Genomic DNA, 22857 nt, shown 5'->3' on the forward strand with positions numbered 1-22857 from the left:
AGTGTTTCAGTGTAGGGAGCGGACTGGGGGTAGGGGCAGGGTCGTGCTTGGGGTAGTGTTTTAGGGTTTAGGGTAGTGTTGTAGTGTTTGTGTAGTGTAAGGTAGTGTTTTAGGGTTTAGGGTAGTGTCGGGGGTCGTGTAGGGTAGTGTTTCAGTGTAAGGGATGGAATGGGGGAGGGGTAGGGTTGTGCTGCTGGTAGTGTTTTCGAGTTTAGGGTATTGTTGTGGTGTTAGTGTAGTGTGGGGTAGTGTCTTAGGGTTTAGGGTAGTGTCAAGGGGGTCGTGCAGGGTAGTGTTTCAGTGTAGGGACTGGAATGGGGGAAGGGGTCGCTTATGGGGTAGTGTCTTAGGGTTTAGGGTAGTGTAGTGTTGTGTAGTGTAGGGTAGTGTTTTAGGGTAGTGTTGTGGAGTATGTGTTATGTAGGGTAGTGCATATGGATGTAGAAATTAGCGTAGTGTTGGGGTTTATTAAAAAAAAATGCATTGTAAATCTTTGCAGGGAATTGGGATCCGAAGTAAAGACATTTCGTATGCATTTTAAAGCAAATGCGAAGTAATGGTACGCGTTATAGAAAAATGTGTTGTAATAGTACATGCAAACTAAAAACAGCATTGTTAAAGTATGCGTTGTTTTAGTTTGCGAAGTATCATCAAATATTCGGTTTTGTGGAACGGCACCCAATGGTGGAAGGAAACAATCCGCAGATGGACTGTGGGCAGCATGCCTGTGATGCAGGTATGACGTCATATTAGGCATAGGGGTCCCAGGAGCTGCAGAGGCCAAATAAACCCAAATTGCATACCACAGTGCATAACTAACAGGTTTATATTAAAATACAGTACTAGCTCAGAGCATGCCTAGATTGGCACGCACCAAAAACTATTTTGAATGATGCTACTTTTAAAAAAGCTCACATGTGTGACATATAATTGCTCTGTACACCTCAGGAATTACTTTAAATATCCTTTAATAAGACTAATTCAAAACTCTTGACAACTATTATTATTATAGTTTTGTGAAAAAGGTTCAATGATAAAATTACTGCAAGCACTTGTCTGGGATTTCACCACTTCTGAATCTATGAAATGTTTCTGATTCTAGTCCATGTTGCTCAAGGATTCCCGAGCTGCTGGTAAAATGAAAGTCTGGACATGAGCCTAATATTCATTGCAGAGCTGAAAGTAATGCCAAATAGCATAAAGAAAATGGATGATTGTATTAGCAAGCAAATGCTATGAGAGTGAAGTCCAGCCCCAATCAACACCATTCAAACAACATTCATATCCTGCCACCATCCTTGGATTCTAGCATGCCTCTCTCCATACACCAAGATGGGGCTGGATTAAGTACACTGCACCAGTGACTGGAAACATTTGAACTTGCATTCTCCTTGACCGGCCGGTGCAAAATGTTAATTTCTCGGGGCAGTCAGTAGTTCAAAACTGCCCAGTCACCAGTGGAAAACTGCTCAGTCACCAATGGAACACTGCTTGATCGCCAGTGCAAAACCACCCAATCACCAGTGCAAAATTGCTCAGTCACAGTTGAATGCATTTTGGTCAACTCCTGTTTACAACAATTCAAAACTACCTTTTGGGAAGTACACATTGCGTCTGGGCATTTAAGGAGATGAAACAGTTGGTACCTTGTATCCCACATCGGGTAGTTCATTGCGGTCCCAGTAGCTTGGTATTGCTTGGCCTGAAGAGGTTAGCTGTGTAGTGTTTATGTTGGCTCCGCCACTTGAAAAGTGAAAATAAGACTTGATTAATAATGCGCACCTATGTCCTTCTTCCTATATTTCCATTGCAAGTCACCAGCACTCCTCCCACTGCCAGGGCCCATTAACCAGGGTAGGCTTGAACCATCCTGGTCCTTCGTCCCTGATGATCAGATTTATATTTCCTCTACTCTCCTATACCTCATTGAAACCTCCTGTGACCCCTTGTAAAGCAAGGCCAGGGACTGGATGTGTATAACAGAGGTGCCAAGTCTCTCCATGCCACGTGTGGCGCTTAGATCCACCCCAGGCTTGTTAGCCAACAGCACACTGCATTTAGAGACAAGTGGTGTGTGGCCACAATCAAAATGCTGCTAGCCAGAAACTTAGGCCTGGCTGCAGGTGTCACATCTGGAACAGGGCCACGTGACCCCTATGCCATATGGATATAGGATTCCTTCAGCCCCATATAAGACTCCCAACCCCTCAGCCATACAGGCACCAGGTTCAGATGCTTCTGCCTTTATAAATTAGTTCACTGTTTATTTTTTTTTGGGGGGGGGGGAGGCTGAAGGAAATGCAGGAAGATTGTTTTTGTATAACAGACACTTGCCCATTAGCTAAATATACAGAAATGCCCTGGGGACATATTTTGAATAAAGTTTTGTAAAAAAGGGAAAAATGGAAGCAACACATAATTTAATATATTACTAATTGTTTAACAGAAAATAGCGCAACTACGGGTTGTTCCAATTAGCATGGACCATATTACACAAAGATTTGCAGCATGAAAAAACGGAACACACCCTTTTTTTACTACTTTTGTGGTGTGCATACATTAAGGAATTGAGAAAATATATTTTCTCCACTTTTGAAATGTAAAAAATTAGACTAAACATCAAAATCAGTGTGCTCCATCACATTATGTGGGCAGTAAAGTAGCTCCAAGTCTGTTTATTGCACTAAAGGTCAGGCAAGCAGCAAAAATGGCGTGACAGATTGACTTCATAAACTCTTTGCAGCAGGAAAAACTGTACATTATAGGACCTCAAGAGTTTAAGGGCATCTAACTATAAACTAAAGTAATACATATGCTGGCTGTATATGTCTACCACTGGAAGCTATTATATTACACCCCCTAGACTAAAACCGTACTTATTCATTGGTCTGATGTCACAGTCTTGCGAAAAACAAGAAAACAGGGGTTTAAATGGGCCGGGGCTCTGTATTCAGGTCCTTTACGTTTTATGCAAATACACTGATCGATTTCTGAACAATGAGAGCAAAAAACGGTAAGGTAACCCATGTAGTTTCTGCTTATATTTCACATGCTTTACTTAATCTTTGGTTTTCCAGGATGTTGCGTTACTTTTTTTGTTCTCCAGACAATATATTACTCTTGTCTAGTACGCAATTAGAACTGAGTGGCATTCAGGTGTTTGTAACAGGGTGCAATTGAGCAGGGACATCTTAAGGATTTAGGGGCCCTTGGCTAAATGTATTCTTGGGGGCCCTTGTTCAGAACAGCTTTGAATTCATGATCCAGTTTCAGCTCTTTCATGTCCTCAGGTGACTGACAGTGCACAGGTGCACTCACCCTAATTCTAAATGTGTTCACATCTAATATTTAGGGAAAGTGAGGTGTGCTTTAATATTCTAACAAAAGTAAAACCAAAGGGGGTGATGAACGGAGTGTTGAACATTGCAAGCACTCACCCCCAGTCAACTGATCTGGGTTTACTCCATCATCATTCTTTAGCTCACTCAGCCACCCCAGTGCAGACATGGCCATATGCAAATCAGTCTGACCCTGTGCCTCATGGGAACAGTCGAGCCCGAACAGAAGCAGCTCACTAATATTAATGCAAATAATCTCTGTGACATATGAATATGTCAGGTCCTGTATCGACCTTAAAGAATCAAACATAAACACAGCAGCAATCTGCAAAAGGTCAGCAATAGACTCACATCACCGACATTATAAATAAGTTTAAGGAAAACGGTGTATGGAATAATGTAAGAATTATTCAAGGACATCAAGACTCTCTGTAAAACAGAACTGACTCTATCATTAAAGGCTGGTGGCCTGGGTCAGAGCCAACTTTGCCCATGCCTTAAAACGTCTCTGCAAATGAGTTGTGGCTGAAGGCAGTGCGAGTTTCTCTCAGTGCCTGTCAGGGACAAAAAGGTGCTCAGAATAAGTGGGGGCAGTCTTAGTGAATTAAACACAATAAAAGTGGCCATTCAATAATTGGCCTCTCCGTAAAGCACACAGAGCAATGGTCACATATGCCAGTTGCAATTCTGTGCAAATGTGTGGACACGGTGGCACGCTATGCACATTTCAGTGTATATGTTTAAGCCCCGCCCTTTTCAAGGAACCCTCAATGTTTTTTTATCCCACTAAGCCCCGCAACCAAAGAAGCTTTAAAGTTAGTGCTTGAGCAGGTGCTAATCTTCGGACTGCCCAGGAGGCATGAGACTGAGAAGCAGTGAAACTGATAATGAAGACCAAGTGTCTCCCATTGCCTCCTTCTGATCTCTGCAGCCCTGGCGATGGTGAGTGATGATCTGTCACTATAAACTGCTGCCTCCGTGCCTGCAGCATGTGAAAAAGATTAAGAATTAGATTTATCCAAGCATGTATTTCAAAGAACGTGATAATACAGGATACATACCATGCCTTTAACCTATCGATGTCATCCTTGGACACAAACCGTGGTCTCCTGCGAACCTCTTTCTCTGTGCCATAAGTCAAATTCTTCTGGATCATGTCTTGATAACAGAAAAAAAGAGGATATGAAAGAACTGTACACCTCCAGAGGAGGAGCTATAGAAATGGGAAAAAGAGGATGTGAAAGAACTGTGCACCTCTAGAGTGGGAACTATAGAAACAGTAAAAAAGAGGATATGAAAGAACTGTGCAACTCCAGAGGAGTAACTATAGAAATGAAAAAACGAGGATTTGAAAGATCTGTGCACCTCTAGAGTGGGAACTATAGAAACAGAAAAAAGAGGACATGAAAGAACTGTACACCTCCAGAGGAGGAGCTATAGAAATGGAAAAAAGAGGATGTGAAAGATCTGTGCACCTCTAGATTGGGAACTATAGAAACAGAAAAAAGAGGATGTGAATGAACTGTGCACCTCTAGAGTGGGAACTATAAAAACTGAAAAAAGAGGATGTGAAAGATCTGTGCACCTCTAGAGTGGGAACTATAGAAACAGAAAAAGGAGGATATGAAAGAACTGTGCACCTCCAGAGGGGGAACTATAGAAACGGAAAAAAGAGGATGTGAAAGATCTGTGCACCTCTAGAAGAGAGGGCACTATAGAAACAGAAAAAAGAGGATGTGAAAGAACTGTGTTTCTCTAGAGGAGGAACTATAGAAATTGAAAAAGGAGGATGTGAAAGAACTGCGCACATCTAGTGGAGGAAATATAGAAACAGAAAAAAACTGGATGTGAAAGATCTGTGCACCTCCAGAGGATGAACTATAGTAAAACAGAAAAGAGAGGATGTCAAAGAACTATGCTAAAGGAGGAAATATCAAAGCATAAACAAGAGGATGTGAAAGAACTGTGCACCTCTAGTGGTGAACATAGCTCTTTACACTATGACCCTCTTTCCGGATTGGTTGATAACTGGCATGATACTGGCCAAATCTCCGACCGGCCAGTATGAATTTTTGAGGGATGGAATTCAAAATAACATCCTGGACCCAGAAAGAACAGGTGCAAAACCACATGTAGATCCCAAATCCTGGCCTGATTCCATGCACATTTTACTACAAGTTTGAGCGTGAGTAAAATGTGCACAGAAACACATATTTACTGTGTGCATTTGCGCACCAGGTAGAACTTGTAATTGGGTGGGGCAGTATTGTTCCCAGTGAGACCACTGTCTGACCTCAGTAATGGTCTTTCTGTACAATCCCAGTGTTGAGTTGTTCTTTCAGCACTCTAACTTTCAGAATCTTACTCTGATATCAGATCATACAATTACCATCATGGTTACAACCTTCACATCAACCACTATGGTTACAATCATCACAATGCTCATTTGTGCACAGCACATACAGATAGCCAATGGGCGAATTTTGCAAAGCAAAACAGGAAAGCATGAGGGTATCATGGAATTTAATTTCATAAATAATATGCAAAGACCAAACGTCCACAGGAAATGGAAGTAATGTTTAAGCCTGCATCCTTTTATTATTGCTCCTTCTGGAATTCACCTATGTGATTCCTTCCCATTGCAACAACTAACAATCACACTCTAGACAAAGAAAACAAATTTACAAAGACAGATGTGAGATATAGATGTAAACCATGCTGTTAGAATCCAGACAGCAATCATTATAAGGAAGACTTATGGAAAAACAATCAATAATTGGTAAAGAATTCTTTAAAATACATGAGCACTTTTCAGCAGTATTCAGTGTAATAACGCCAATGGGTGAAACTTTCATAACTCCATCAATATGGAAAGCTGACTCCTTAAAGACTGTTCTCTAGACTTCTGAAGCTGCTAAGCGGGGATGCAGACAATACAATTAATCACAATTGCTATTACTTTTGCAGTGTCTCTGTCAACACCCAACATTTTTCCTTTTACAGTGTGTGGCATGGATACGACTTCTGAAATTTCATGATGAAGTCCAAAAGGAACAAAACTTGCTGGTCTATTTGCACTCCTATGACATAGTTCAAACTAATTTTCAAAGACCAACCAATCATTTAGGCATGAAGTCACATTTCATGGCCTCCCAACATAGGCCTGAAGGCATTTTCTTCCACCACCGATAATCATTTGGTAAATGCTCTCAGGCAGATTTGATACAAAAGGCAGCACAAAGAAGGTTATGATTGTAAAGCGAAAATATTCTTGAGATTCTGATGCCTCAGGATGCACATGCATGAACCTTGGGAGCTAGTGTAGAGAGGATACCACATTTTCTGGCTGGCCTTTGAGGCAGGTGCTGCCGTCCTTGGACTTACCCGAGACCAACCCTCTAATCAGACCTGGCTCCTGTGCCTTGAGGCTCCCACCACTTCACCCACTAACGATCTTGTTCTCTATCCCCCCGCCTGTGCCATCTGCTTCTTGCGCCCTTGTGCCTATTTTTCACTCTTGTGCATTTTTCTGAGTTTTTGCCTCTTGGTACCCTCTGTGCCTCCTCCCTGCATTCCGTTTCCTGCCTCCAACCTCCCACACCACAGTCCTTCTGCCCCAGCTCCTAACCTGTTTCTTCCTGTGCAGCCACTCCTTCCTACACTACTGTTATGCCCTGACCACTGCTCCCTGCGGTCCTTCCAGGAACTACTTAATGGCATCTGTGGCGTAGAGTAGCAGAAGATGCGCCACAGGCAACCAAAGGCACGCCCTCAGAGCCTGTCTAAGCCCGGACCATGCCCTGCGTCACAAAACTTGGTTCTTTTGTCCTCCCAACACTATCCTGCAGCGTTCCTCCAATCACTTAACCCAGGATGCCCATTCCACGCTGCTGCTGCACATCACCACGCAGCACAGAAGGAGCATTCGCTTTCACCCATTGGCATTTTGTGTGTAGTGTCCCACCTACCAGGACCACACCCTCCACACAAAATACACACATCTCTTGCTCCCACCTACAAAGAGGCACCCCAGGACAAACTATCATGCATGCTATTCAACACTCGCTCACTCAGAAAGCACACCACAAACATTTCCAACTTCCTAGACAGCAACACCGCAGGCCTCCTCTTCCTTCCAAGGCAGGAGCACCAACACAAGCCAGGAGAAGGAATCCGTAAAATATTAAATGAACCCATCAACAGCACAACAACCACAGAGAGCACAATCCTCTATGTAGCGCACCTACAAATTCAAATTACGAATCTCAGTAACATACACTCTGACCGAAACACTCGTCTACTGACCACCAGAACCAGAAGCTACTCTCACCGACAACATTGCATACTTTAACACCGCCAAACCATCGACTCCAAAGATTACATCCAACTAGGAGATTTCAATTTCCATTAGAAGCTCAGTTGGAAACACCTTTGATCCAGTTTTTGCTACCTTCAACGGCATCAAAATCACTGCAACCATGCCTCTCACCTGGACTGATCACGCCATCATATAATTCACAATCCGCAACCCTCGACAAACAAAATTCTTCATCACAAGCCTGGCCAGATTCAGTTGGAGCAGCATCTCAGACTCAAACTGGCCAGACTCCCTGTGGCAGAACCAGCCCAATCCCACCAATGACTTAAACAGCAAAATCAAAGAGCCCCATGAGTAGATCACAAAATGCACCAACTGTCACCCAGTAAACATAACACACAGAAGAAGACTTGAAACCAGGCTTTTTTCAACACTGAAGAACTGCACACAACAAAACAACACTGCAAACAAGATGGAGAACAAACCACCATAAAAACAAGGACATTTAGCCCTGAGTCTCTACTACCAGCCGATCAGAGCACCCAAGTAGAAGGTCCTAGCAGAGTGCATAGACAACAGCTCCAGTAGCTGCAAAATAATCTTCTTGATAATCATGACCTTCTCTTCACCAGCTTCCACCTCAGCATACCGCTTCGAGGTTTTCTATTCTCGGGTTACCTTTCCGGAAGTGGATGGGAATGATAATTTGTTTCACGAATACACTACCTGCGCGGTCCCGCAGGATTATCGACCTTATTGATTACCAGAAGTTCCGTTGACAGCTTGGCAGCACACCATATGGTTTAATGGTGCCCTTCCTCACCCTGTTTCTGTGGTCCATTTAGACCCCTTATCAGTCGATGGGGCCACGTGGCCCATTTTGGCTCGGTTTACACCATATCTAAATTACCTTCATGTTCCTCTCGCAGAGTTGAGACAATTGTATACATCGTTGATACATAGACATAGAGCTGTAGTACAGTTTAAGTCACATAATGTTCAGGTGGCTCCGCCTGGAGCTGCTGCACAACCACCAGGGCATGGTGGTGGTCTTGTTATTAGTCCCATCATGATTAATTCAATGATGGGTAAACGTCCTCAGAATAAGGATGATTTCCCTTATTGGATTGCAGAAAAATTTGAGCAATTCAAAGCGGTCATTCCGCATACTACCCCTTTGGAGAAACATAGGATCCTTACCATGAGTTTACCTAGAGGACTTATTCCCGATTTGGCAGATTGCACCATTTGGGGAAAAGTGTTTGCAGCAGTTTATTCACCATGTTGTAGCACCCCCTCTGTGACGGTTCTTCCGTCCATTCTTAAAAAGGTTCAGGATGAACATGGGGCAGAGGCTGCCCTGGATTTGGGGATGAGATTGGGGGGGTGCTCCCTATTGTTTCCAATATGATCCTTGCTACTGTCAAGGGGGAAACAATCTGCTTACAGGTGAGTCAGCACCTAGAGGAAGTTCCTGACGTGGATAAACAACGCGAATCTCCAAAGATTTTTGCTAAAGTATATGAGTCGAAATAATCTGGGAATTAAGTCTTTTACTCAAACTCAACAAAAGGCCCAACCTGAGAAGGATGAGTGTTCAGTCTTTCCTAAAAAGAACTGGAACAAGAATCGGTGACAGAAACAACAGAAGCAAGGTTTGTGTGCTGGTTCACCAACACCTTAGGCTTCTGAGCGTAGATTTGTTTTGCTAAAATTAAGATACCGGAGAGGTTTCAAGTTATTGATCCGCGCTCTCCTCGTTCCTTACAGAGCACGTCGGATTCACAGTTCAGTGGTGGAGAGCGCCAGGATCGCACACAAAGCGAGACCACACAGCAGAGATGTGACTCACCACACCAGTTTTACATGAAAGCCAAACCAGAGGGACTGCATCTTTTTTGGCCCCCATATCGAAAGAAGAAGGTTGTCGCTTTAACAGCAAAATATGCCTCAGACGGTGAGAACCCTGCTCCTTGATTGGAGATGGGCAGTGACACTCCTCTACAGCGTGGCGGAAGTTACCATAGTGCGGGAGGCACTCCATCTTTGTCTAGAGGCGAGAACAACTGATATTTTCATCACAGTGGAAACAGCAGACACACAATCTGCACCGCTGATAGGCTTTATGAGATAGTCCTCCAAATTGAGGGTGATACTAAACGTACAATTAAGGGAGTCTTTTTGGACAACCTTACCTAGCCCTATTACATTTTGCTAGCTGTGACAGATTGGCCACCTCCATTTGTCTTGCCTTCTTCCCGAGGGGAAGATGTTATACTCCCTAGTTTATCCTGTTATGTCTCTGAAGAGGCTAAACAGGCTTACGCTGCAGAATAGGCTTTGGCCCTAGCACCGTCTGTGTATCGTAATTAGGTGGGCTGGGATAATGATTTGCCGGCACATGAAACAACTTTATGTTCTATGCCACAGCCGAAAGTTCAGTATCCGATCAGATGTGAAGTAAAAGCATCGGTAAGTGAGATTTTGACCCAGTTGGTATATCAGGGTGTCATTGAACCCTGTGTTTCATCCAAGAATAATCCTCTTTTTCCAGTATTGAAACCGGGCGGCTCATATCATATAGTTTTGGATTATCGACATTGCAAACAGTCATGTTCGTACATTTGCAGTACAAAACACACACAGCTCTGCGTTAGTGAATAATATAGTTCGTAAAAAGTACAAAATAACTCTGGATATACCCAATGGTTTTTATATTCACAATTTGGCTCCTAGTAGCGATGACTGGACCGCATTTACCGTGGTTGGCAATCAGAAGCGCCTTACGCGTTTGCCTATGGGCTATAGGAACAGTCCCAGGGCTTTTGCTGCACACGTTGTGTCTCTCTTAAACGGCATTGACCCCGATGCGCTCTCATACGTCAATGATATTTATTTGACGGATGGCTGATTGATCCCACATCTTATTTGTCTTGGGTTACAAAATTAATTTTGCCAAGTCACACATCGCTCGTTTGGCGGTTCTGTTTTTGGGCTATGAGCTCAATAATGAAGGTCGGGGGCTGGCCCCCCACTTTCTGGAGAAGTGTTCACAATTGCAGCCTACGTGTACATTGAAATAATTACAGTCTTTGCTGGGATTTCTGAATTTCGGGAGGGCTTACATTCCTGATTAAGCCCAGGGTATCAAACCGCTTTATGCGTTGATACAACCCTCTTTTTCGTCTGCCAGCTGGCTTCCGGAACATACTGTGATTCTTCTATCTTTGTAGTCTGATCTGCTCGCGACCAACTTCTTATTAATACGTGATAATTCTACAAACTAGGTCATAAGAATTGTGCCAGGGACAGTAGGTTTCACTTATTTGACATTCAATGAAGTTGACACAGTACCAATAGCATATAAATCACATTTGTATACATCGGTGAAAATGTGATTTTCCACAGCTGAGAAAATTTTTACTGCGGTCCAGATGGCGATTCTAAAGGAACGCTCTCTGGCGCAGGGAAAACGCATTGTTTTCAATACAAGAGCTGGGACAGGTGCATGATAAGAGGGACCACATTTTCTTTTGTTCTCCATCTTTTCTCGTACCAGATCTCCAAATTTAGGAAGCCAGCCAGTCACAGGATCAGCACGCCCGCTTCAGTGGACGAGGGTGAATGATCTTTAGTCAGTGTGTCACGGGTCTTTTGTAGTTCCTGCAACATAGTAGAATGGTTATCTACGTCAAACGTTGCGGCAGCCGCCACAACATCTAGACCATCAAGGTCTGGCACAAACATTTTAATGCTAAAGATCATTTTGTACGGGGTCCACCCACCCAGAGACCTTCTGGGGAGATTATTTAGTGCACTTTCAACCCCATACAAATGAGTTAGACAACCCCTGCCAGTATCTAATACTTTAGCTGTCAAAGATTGCTTTAAGTCACGGTTCAGTCGCTCCACTATAGAATTGCCCTCAGGCCTGTATGGAGACGAAAACTGCACTAGCACTCCCAAAGGCCTCATTACGTCCTTGTACGCCTTAGAGGCAAACGCGGGACCGTGTTCAGAATGGAAGGTGCCACAGGCAAAAGTTCCGACAAAGACCCACAAATCTCTAATGATATTTTGAGCGTCAGCACTGCATTGTGGCCAAACCCAAAAAGAAATCTAGTGCACAAATCAACTGCATCCAAAATATGTTTATATGCAGTGTCAGAAGTCAAAGAACCGCAGTGATCAAGATAAATGCAACCAAACAGTTGATTTGAAATGTATAGCTGTGTATGTGGTGGATGTGCAACCAAAGATGGTTTAATCTGTTGACAAATGTCACAAGATAGTACATAATTACGGGTTTGTTTATATAAACCACACCACCAATAACGTTTCTGTAACAGACACTGTTGCAGAAACTCCAGCAACTGCAGATGCCATGCCTTCATGTGCGGCTATGATCAATGGAAGTCTGCGGTCCTTGTTTGGAATCAGCCGATCGCCAACAGACGGTATTGTAGCAAATGGGACTTGCTCAGGGGACAAATGATAAGAATACTTAGAAGGGAAACCTTGTGGGAAGTCTGTCCCACTCTTCATAGCAGCTATCGCCACAAGAATATCCATATCAATCTTAGTCTTGCACCTACTAACTGCTGCTATTGAATATGTGGCTACTGCAGATTTGGCTGCCTCATCAGCCAAAGAATTACCAACAGCATGTGTTCCCACACGCTGATGTCCAAGAGAATGAATAACCTGTGGATGTACCCCAGGAACACCTTTATGCCCAACAGAATACGTCAGGCTGTGGACATTTAAATGTTTTTAGACTGCGATTTTTCAGGGAACAACTCAGTACAGAAGCAATTATTTATTTGCACAAAACTTTTCTAGTCTCTCATTTTATTTATTCTTTTGCAACATTGTGTTTTTTTAATGATGTGTATTCCTTGATGTATTGTGTTTTTATTTTCTTTATTTTCTTTTTAGTTAGAATTTTTATGAGATTTTGTGACCAAATAAGAATAAACCCTTTTATGCAATAATTTTGACTTTGCATACATTACAATTGACTAGTGGGGTCTTGGCCGTTTTGAGTGACTGTGGATGATTGTGGTTTATCACGTGTGGGTGAGACCAACACTGGAAGATAACTTGATGTGAACATTCCGTTATTTCCTCTCCAAGAGAATTTAAATTTTTATTTACCTGTGGTACCCCCTCTCTTGGACAGTGGGGTCGCTCCCTCCTTTTCCAAAAAAAGCTTTTGTTGAGTGACATCAATTTGGCTGATTTTAGTTTAGGTCCTAAATCACCTAGATCAAAGTGATTTATATATGAGGCATTTAAAGAACTGTGGAAACTGTTGCAGGTGTAAACTGCAGTGCGTCTGCCCCAAATTGACCAAGCAAATTTGGAAAATGTTCTTGCAGTAGTCAACACTAGCATTAATACATTGTCTTCGCATATTTACACCTTGGATAATATTGTTTCATCTGTTATTAATATTGTTTAGAATAATGTATCTGTGTTTTACCATGGTCAGAATCAATTGCCTACTGTAATGCAATTTGCATGGATTTTGCAAACACTCAAAATGGGAAAGGTTCCATGAGATTATTTGAATGCTTCTGCACTGTTTTTACCATTTAATATGACTGATAGACAGAGGTTTATGTCTATGAAAGACGCAACTTACATGCTGTGACATATAGAACAATTAGAACAGTTACCTTTTTCTGTAGCAGAGACTGATTCAGCAGTGTGGTTAATACATGGCGTTATATCTCTGCCCTTCTCACTATTTCAGTTCACATCTTGCATGAAACACTTCCCGGTTGGCCGCTTTACGCCCCAGGAAGTACTCCTATTCATGAATTGTGGACCTTGCCCTTCACCTACAAATGTCTGCGCGTGGATAAGGAGGTTTTTCTAACAGGGGAGGATTGTGATTCCACTGTAGGACATTCCCTAATTTGCAAACAAGCGAAATTGCATGGCGCTCGTAACGTGTGGGCACCTAATCTGGCTTGTTTTTTTAAGAGCACGCCCGTCCCAGCAATTATTCCCGGGCTCACATTGCCTTCAAATGGCTGTTATCTTATTTTGAATAACAACGACTGCTGTTGCTTACGGGCCGGCATCCTGTATATAGTAACGGTTTCGCAAGTTGTTACTTGCAGTGTCCTTTTTCCACCCCCGCATGGGATTGTAGATAGTTCGCTTTGGCCTTCCATTCCTACTCTGCAAACAGATTTCAATAACCTCAGCAGACTCAAAGCGCTATTGTTTCAACAAGAAGTGGCTCTCACATCAGTGCAAGAGACATACAAATTGCAGGTGGCGAGAACCGAAAGTGAGATACGGTCACTACTAAACTCCAATCACCCACTCCATTTTGGAGAATTAATACACCAAATACTTAATGCATCTGATACTGAAGGCCTTGCTATTTTTTTTTACTTGTGGGATCCGGTCTTGTGTCCTATTTTCAGATGTTTTTTTGAGTAATACCAGCCTTTATTCATTCTATTTTTTCTAGTGCGTTCAGAGGGTTTCCATTGATCCTCTTGCTGGTGTGTGGCGTGCTGGTACTTCTGCTCCTGTTACGCAATGGCTGCCCATCTTGTGGTACTGCACCGTCCTGGCCAATTGCAACTGTACCGTGACAGAATGCAACAATGTTTTGGATATTTGCCATTGGTGACGTCTGGTGTAAGTTATGGACTTACTTGTTGCTTCGCCTTCCTCACTTGCGTGCAACCTGTGTTCTATTGCCGACGGTGCCCTTTCTATTGGGCCTAGGAAATATGCCTCTCTAATGCGCCCGGTGCTGACCTGGATTATGGTCTGTTGATGGGTTCTTTGCTGGCCCATGACCAGGCCTGTTCTGGGGCTGGCCATTTGATGTGTGCAGCTGCACTTGGAGTGTTGGCAGACTGGAATACCTGTGAGGCTGCACAACGCCTCTTACAAAGGAGTTTCATTGAGTATCATGCAAGTTGCCCGATATGATCTTGGAAGTATAGGATTATGAGGAGCACATGTGTTCCGTCCACCTGATCAACTGGATGGCATCCCTCTTTGCTATGAATGACAGGGATGACCTTTTGGAACGAATTGCATTCCACAGTTCACATAATCTGATCAATTTTCCAGACTTGCCCTAAAACGGTTTTAAACTAGATTTTTTGCATCTTCCCAATTTGGCTCTTTTACTCTGCTTACCTTTGCAAACTGTTTTTCTATATGCTACTATCTGGCCAAGGGGAGGGTGTCACGTGGCCAATAGAGACATTTTGGAAAACGCTATGTTAGCATGAGCCCAGCAACCATGATGCTGCTTTTGATCACGTTACTAAATGACTTTATTTTTGCAAGACTCTGTTTATGCTTTTCACATGAGAACCATCTACTCTGTTTGTTCTCTGCCTGCTCCTGGAGTTTAATCTGAACACTGCCCCTTGTTTTTCTGTTCTGGTCAGTCTCTAGCACCTGGACAAAACATGCTAACACAGCTGCTGCTGATAACTCGTGCTTTGATATCATGGGGATGCATGTTTGGGTAACACACACTTGGAGAGGGAGCTTTCCAGGGAGAAGAGCCATGCAGTTCCTATGATGTAGATATACCATCTAGGCAATAAGGTATGGGGTCTGCTGACAAAGCCCAGAGATTTTCAATTATATAATAATACTTCTTCTGACCAAGGGGAGGGTGGGTAGGCCTTGTAGTCCTTTATCCACTGTCTTTATATGATGAAATCTCCCTTTATGATATAGGGCCTTGCTGCAATTCTAACTGTGTTAGGTTTATGCATTTTGCTGCTGGTTGTGTCCTGAGAGATCCGAGAGTGTTGTGTTCTTGTGTGTCTAATCATTTGCTTCTTCAGGAGAGTGTAGGAGAGCACGTGAGACACTATAGCTAATCGGACCTGGGTTCGTGGGCACTAAGGTGGTGGGAAGGCTTAGCCCCTATACACAGAGGTCCCATATTCCTATGCATAGTCCTGTGTATTGTGCAGAATCCCCGCAACAAAAGTTAGATCTCTCATGAGAAAGCTAGGAAAAGATATGTCGTGTAGTGGGTATCGGACAATACCCTTTTGCATAAGTATGGAGGTCTTGCCTGAAGAGAATATTGAGGGAGAGGTGTGGCACAGTGGCCAGGGAGACTGACACCGGAGCGCAGGGATTGCGATTTGATCACCGGCAGCAGCTCCTCTTAGCATCATGTGACTCTGGGCAATAGCTCTCTTAATCTCCCCGACGGCCCCCAGCGCCTTCAAACCCTTAAGGGGGTGATATGTTCGCGCATTACAAATAGGAATTATTATTATTACAAATAGGAATTATTATGGTGGCAGTGAGGGGACAGAAAGAGAACTCTTAACCTCCAGCATTTAATCGTCTATTACTTCACCCTGTGCAAATTGGTTGGCAGTGAGAGTATATGCCCTCTCTTTCAAAATATGTGGAGAAGTGTGGCTCAATGATTAGAGCGGCAGACCCTGATGCAGAGGTCTAGCCCAGGACCAGGGTTCAATTCCCCGCCTCGGTGGGTCTTGGGCTCAAAATTCCACGGACCTGATAATTCTCGCCTCGGTGCCTCTTCCAATCATGGAGTCCCACTCTGCAACTCTGGGCAATAGCTTGCTCAATCTCCACAACGGCCCCCACAACGCTAAGGATGCCTGGCCACCACCTTGGGGGTGCCCAGGAGTGGACGCCTCACAGGGAAAGCCAGGATGAGTTCCACAGCGGTATTCGTACAAGCGCCTTGAGACCCTTGCGGGTGAGTAGTGCGCTATACAAGTATCAATCTACATTTTACATTTACATTTACAAAATAGAAACCAAAAAGAAAGAAAAAAACAATACCTGCCAAAATTAGGACACCGTTACCCAGCTTTTGGACTCACCCTTCCTGGGACTGTGGCTGGGCGAAAAGCATCCATCAGTGGAATCCATCACTCCTCTGACCAGGCATCTGGTTTTGTACCATCATCTTTCTCTAGTTCTTTGTCTTGGTGCTAGGTAGGTTGAAGAAAGTGATTACAGCCCTTTCCTCCGCTTGGGCTCCAACTCCGCTCCTCTCCACTCCGTCTCTTTATCCACTGTCCGGTTCCTCATTGTTCTCTCCATCTCTTTCATGTCTCACCTCCCTTCTAACTTCGCTGCACTCTTCATCTTTTCTCCTCCAGGCCTCATCCCCTTCCCCACTGAGATGAGCCCTTCACTAGTTTTGGTAATCCTCAAAGTCCATGACTCCTCCCCTTCTCTTTCTGCCTTCGTTTCCCTATTTCATTGATTACTTGTCTGTTCTCTCCCTCTAGGACCCCTCTGGCCATGATGGAAATTGCCGCAGACCGCCAGAGTTTTCCTTTTCTATTTGATAGTCCTCCCATTCAGGCATATAGTTTGAGATCCAAACTTGCCTGTCTTGATGAAATAAGCCTCTGGCTGGTGCATTCATCTCCCTAGCATGGAGGTACTCCAACAGTGACGGGCCATGACAGAGCAATAAGCTGTGTTCTTGACAGGCCTTGTGCTGTTGTTTACTAGTAGACACCCTTCAGTTTTGCTCAGTAAAGTTTCAAATAATCCTGTTTACTTTCCTTGTCCAGCAGTTATAATGCTGTCAATACAGGCCGGTTTATAAATAGTATGGGAAATGCACAGTGTTTAAATATAACCCAAGACTAATAGAACTTGTGCAATATTGGTGTGTGCTAAACTACTAGACCATATGAAGCAGGTCTGATGAGTGCCAGATTCTAGATATGGTACCTCAGGAATTAGAACCCATACTCCACCATGCTGTTAGCAGGGTAGTACACCATAAAGGGATGCTAAGGGGGAGTCGGTCAAAGGAACATTTTGTCATCTCCAACTACACTTAATTTGGAATTTTGTTACATGAGATTTTTTTAACGTAATATACTCTTTATCGTCTTGCTGTCTCCTCATTTCCATTGCACAGAACATAATACTCCAACCGGGCACCCACATTAGACTATAATAATGATGCTGTTTAATAATGCTTGCTAAAGTAGATCAAGTCCCCACATAGCAGTGAAGTCCCTCAAATGCAAAACTAAGACAATGGACTGCACATACATAGTGTACAGGAAGCATTCTAATCTGATTTCAGTTTTTTTTTCTTGGTAGGGGTGGGGGGAACTCGCGGAGTTTCACTCCGCAGAATTCCACAGAGTTACATGAAAACTCTGAGATTCCTCAGACTCCTGTGAACGTGTGGGAATTGGCATGTTGCACTACTCGTGCTGACTTTTAGCACCGGGAGCTTGTAGCGCAGCAAAATCAGCATGAATGGCACCACGCAGCGTGCCAGTTGGCACTGCTTTTTTGCTGCTGCTAGAGTAGATTTTCTACTCAAATTGCAGCGTTCTCACCACGAACGGTTGCAACTGCCTGCGTTGGGAAAATCCTGCCAAGTGCGTGCCCTCTAGCACCTGAAAATCATGCTGGGGGACTCGCATTCGCATTTGCCAACCTCAATTGGCGAGCTGCGTGTGAGAAAAAACCCTGCCACACGGAGTTTGGTGGAGTAAAGTAACGTGGAGTGGGCAAAACTCTGCTACCTCCGCCGGCAGAGCAGAATTTATCGTTCAACTCTAGCTTGTTGTAGCTGTGAGTGCTCTATGTAGGTGTCATCCAATGTCTTGCAGCAGCTTCAATCTGGGTCCTGCTTGCAGTTTTAAAAATAGTCAAATTATGAATATAGAGCCTTTACAGTCATGGCCTGGTCATCTGGGGAATCGTTTTCATTTCAACTACCAATATTTATGTAGGTTATAAGGTTTCGGTCGTTCCATTTGTTCTTTTTTAGGTCTCGCGTGCGTTGCAGCGCAAAGCACTGCTCCGCCTCCGCAAGAGATTTTGTAAGAGAGGACTTTGAGAAGATGGCTTTAAGCCCCGCCCCTCATTTCCATTGCCCGACGTCACGTTGGCCTGCCATTGGAAATGAGGGTTTTCTGTTCATGCCCTTTGTCTCCGAGCCGGACTGGTTCGCCTGCTGTGCTGCTGTTGCAAAGCAGTTTCTTATCTTTATGGGGCCAAACACATGGCTCCATAAAGATAAGAGATCCCCCTGCTGCCACGTCGTCGCCACACAGCCAGTGAGTCTCCTTCCAGACTCCCTCTTCGTTCCCAATGTTCACCCAGCCTCACCCTCCTTCAACAGAGACAGCAAACTAATTTAAAAGGACATTTTTTTTTCCTTTAAGGTGTTTCTGGAATTCTTTGCCCATGCCTTCATAATTGGTGGGTATCTATCCAAAGGCTGAACCAGAGGGGCTTCTGAAAATTAATGTTTTCCCCCCATATTTTGACAGGGACACCACAGCGTGCACAGACCCACCATCAACAGACCGTGTACAGCTCCTACAGGCTTCCTCCGACAGGCAAAGTTAAAACACAGCATGAACCTACCGAGGAGACTGCATGGCAGAAGCTGTGACGGAAGCATATTAGTAATATAACATTAATGGCACAGTCACCAGGGTGGTAATTTTCCACTTCTCTTTCGTACTACTCTGCCTCTCCCTAAGTGGCTGGGAACCGGATTTGACTGACTGACTGAACATTCTGGAGGATGGGAAGACACAGCATATAATATACACTGGTTTATAAACAGTTTTATACTACATTTTTAAACACTGTGAATGAAAGGTGTTACGAATACCCAATTTAATGACTCAATTCACCAACCATCGGCGGACAGAAGATTGTCCGCCTTAGTGGGGCCCGAACACATGACCAGAAGATCACTGCGTATCTCAACATTGAACACTAAATTCACTAAGGCTTATGCCATCCTGCTGGTTTATGTTCAAATAAGCTTCAAGCTAAAGTATCACTCAGAGCTTGGTAGTCATAAGCTGTATCTCTGCGAGAATCTGTATTCAGGGAATAATGTTTTCAAAAGTCAGATGAGTGGAGCAATTTCCTGCCCTAAAATGAGTATAATGGGTTCGCACCTTTGAAAAGCCAATATTGCTATTTTTGCTCTGTTGATATGAGATGGGGTCTCTGAGAAGAATAAACTCATCTAATTTAGTAGGATTTGGTTTTCAAAAGATTGCCAACCTGGCGACAGTGGCTTGTTCTGCGTTGTTGCCATGTTCAAGTCCAGCACTCACGACAAACGACAGGAAGAATGCCAGGGTTCAGGACACAGAGACAATTATAAGTGCTTCTTCGACTGAGGCAAAAGGATCTATCCTCTACGTGTGTAGGTAACTTTCTCAACTATAGTGGCACTGATTTAAGACTTTGAATGAGTGCTGGTGTCCCCACAGCTGGCGTGTGTTTTTTGCGGTCACTGCACCCTTCAGAGCAGATACGCAGGTGCTGTCACTGTCGATAGGTGAGCAGCAGGATTGCAGGTAGCTACGTTTGTCTACCTTGGTTCCTTGAGCCCAACAGCAGATCACATGCACTGCATTATTTTTGCTTGTATTGTGAGATTTGTAGACCTGTAGAAATTTTTCAGCGGATCTGGACCTGAATCCAGACACCACGTCTTTGCGGAGACCAGCAGCAGTGCAGCGCTGGAGGATGCGAGTGGGAGGGATGCTGAAAACTGCAGAATGCTCTGGACCCTGCTCCTCTGCTGATTTCTTGACTGATTCCCCCTGCCCCCACTCCGGGGGCCGATTTTCCCATTGGCTATCAGTGGTCTTCAGTGCACTAGGGGCCCTATAACAGAACGGGCCGCGGTCTACCACTGCTGAGTGTGTTCGCCACTCTTTAATTTGCCTAATCACCTAATCATCGTGATTAGCTGCTCAGAGTTTGCAAGCAAAGATGAACAACCCCTGACTTCCATACCTGAACTTCATGTCCCACAGCCGCCATCACCGCTTCATCACCTGCAGGCTAAACACTCCTGTTACCTGTGGTCATACACCCTAGACCGACAGACCACCGAGTTACAGGAGGTAGTGTAAAGAATGAGCAAAAAGCAGTAAGCGGTAAGCGGGGGCTGTGGTTCTGTGGGTTTGTGAGCCTGCTCTTTGCCAATTGACCATCTGGTTATTTAACCAGTCAGCCATTACAATTACTGCAGTCCATCAGCAGTCTCGGCCCGGCTTGTTCAGGTTGCTGTGCTGAGCTGCTTTGCCACTAGCTCTCCTCCTTCTAGACTTTTGATCTTGAACTCTGCTTTTTGAGATGGACAGGAGGGAGATCCAAGTGAAAGTGAGAGTGGCAAACTGTGGAGGATTAGAGAAATCTATAATTGGAATCCGTATTTGCTCTTCCACAGCTACGCAAGGCAATAAGGGCATAAGGGAAATTCCGCCAAAAGCAAAAGCACAGGGGTAAAAAAGGGATTGAAAGCCGATGTCTTAAGAAAAAGCAAGAAGGATCCGCTTCAAAAATCATCAGCCGATATTAGCACCAAATTTTTAGTAGAAGTGACAACACCAAGCAGGCAAGAGAGACTCTTACTCGCGGCAGAAGGAACAAGTGGAACTTCCTTGGGACAATCTATAAAAAAAGTTGTAGGGAAATATTTTTTTTAAAATCTGGACGTTAGTGATAATTTCTCTGTGCTAGGCGGGTCCCATATTAAGGACCACATAAGGTCCAAAAGACTGTAATGAATGAAACAAATGACTCTTTACTCCCAGCATTGAACTAAGACCTGGGTGAGCAAGGGGGGTAATCGAAGGGGAGTTATACCCATTGAAACCTAGGTTATCGTCATCACCCCGCCTTTCCCATAGTGGAAGGGTTAGTCCCTCTGTAGATAACGAAGTATTGCAACAGACAGCTAATGGGCAGAGGAGGAAGGGACATGATACTACCCCACGGGGACCTATCTCATTAGATTCTCTCCAGTCATCCTTAGCATTTGAAATGACAGCAACCCCGGCCTCATCATTATTAGAGGTGATGTTTCTAATGCAAAAGACTCTGCAGGCGATACTAGAAACTCTGGTCGAGAATAATGGGCAAGGGAAAACCCATAAAACCCAACTACAACAGATAGCAGACGAATTAAAACAAATCAATAACTGCATGCCAACTATAGTCCGCCCAGTAGCAGAGAAGAGGGATCAAGAGCCCTGTGTAACACTAAGTCGGAGAGAGGATGAGGTAACACAGAGCGAAAATCCCCTGACAGAATATATCTCAAAATGCCCTATGTTAGTAATTAAAGGGAGATCTTACGGACGTTTTCAGAGGCATAGACCCAAGCATATGAACAGAAGGAAGCTCCAGCCAAAGTTGAAAGGGGTAAGGGGTCTACAGTCTGAGAAGAGCAATAAACAAGGTATGATAATTCAGGCTCAAAAGAAGTCATCAAGAGGTGGAGTAAGAAATAAAACGAGGGTAGGAGGGAACCAACATATAAAAGTTACAAGGATAGTAACAGGTACGAACACCCTCGGTGGAAGCTCGCAACCCCAAGGCCTGGAGAGTCAGAGGAGAACAGAATAAGGAGAGAGACATCCCTAGAACAACAAGGGATAGGAACCTACCCAAAGCCAAAGCTTGCAATTGAAGGTAGGAGAAGCAGTAGGAACTCCGGGAAGTACGAGAATAGCGAGCACTTTTCGGTGTAAATGGAACCATGGAGGCAAAGGGTAGGGAGTAAGCGACGAAGGAAAATTAACCCCTTAAATCGCTCCAACCTTTTACAAATACTAGCTAAATGCCCAACACTGAGTGGGGTTACTTCTGACGATATTAGACAAATAGGTTTTATAACTACTCCTGATGGAAATTAGGTAACAAAGGTGCTTTTTTATACTGAATTTGTAAAGCAGATGGCGATAAGGGCAAAGGGAGACCTGGAAAAGGAGGGAATAAGTCTTGTGTATGATGACCAACTTGGTAGAGATGAGAGCAAATGCAGAGACACTGGGACCCTCACCTATCACGCAGGTTTACATCTGGAGCAAATACAATATGATACACTAGGCGCTCAATATAGAAGAATATGCACGGATAAAAACCAAAGAGCGCTAAAAGGAACGATAACAAATAGCACACAGGGACCCGCCCTGAGCAATCGATTTGATCCTTTGTCTGAATCTGCAATAAGTTGGGGGAATAGTATAGACGAAGGGTTGAGTGAGCTGGATTAGGAATTGGGGTTTTCACACAGCTTACGGACACTTTCATGGAATATAGGGGGGTACAGAAGGCAGCTAACCCAAGACACCTTTAGAGAAATGCTGGATAGTTATGATATTTTGTGTCTTCCAGAGTCCTGGC

The 22857-nt window shown here is 44.0% G+C and overlaps 1 protein-coding gene across 1 annotated transcript in view; it reads right to left on the reverse strand.

Annotated features, from left to right (window-relative positions):
• Positions 1-22857, reverse strand: part of LOC147734648 (zinc finger CCCH-type antiviral protein 1-like) — a 713249-nt gene that overhangs the window by 154826 nt on the left and 535566 nt on the right. Inside the window, exons 10-11 of the mRNA XM_086952945.1 lie at positions 4400-4496; positions 1647-1743 (exon numbers count right to left, since the gene is read on the reverse strand). Coding sequence (XP_086809071.1) covers positions 1647-1743; positions 4400-4496 — 194 coding nt within the window. The remainder of the gene's footprint in view (positions 1-1646; positions 1744-4399; positions 4497-22857) is intronic.

Source organism: Lissotriton vulgaris, chromosome 1_2 (assembly GCF_964263255.1).
Source record: "Lissotriton vulgaris chromosome 1_2, aLisVul1.2, whole genome shotgun sequence".
Classification (NCBI taxonomy): Eukaryota; Metazoa; Chordata; class Amphibia; order Caudata; family Salamandridae; genus Lissotriton; species Lissotriton vulgaris.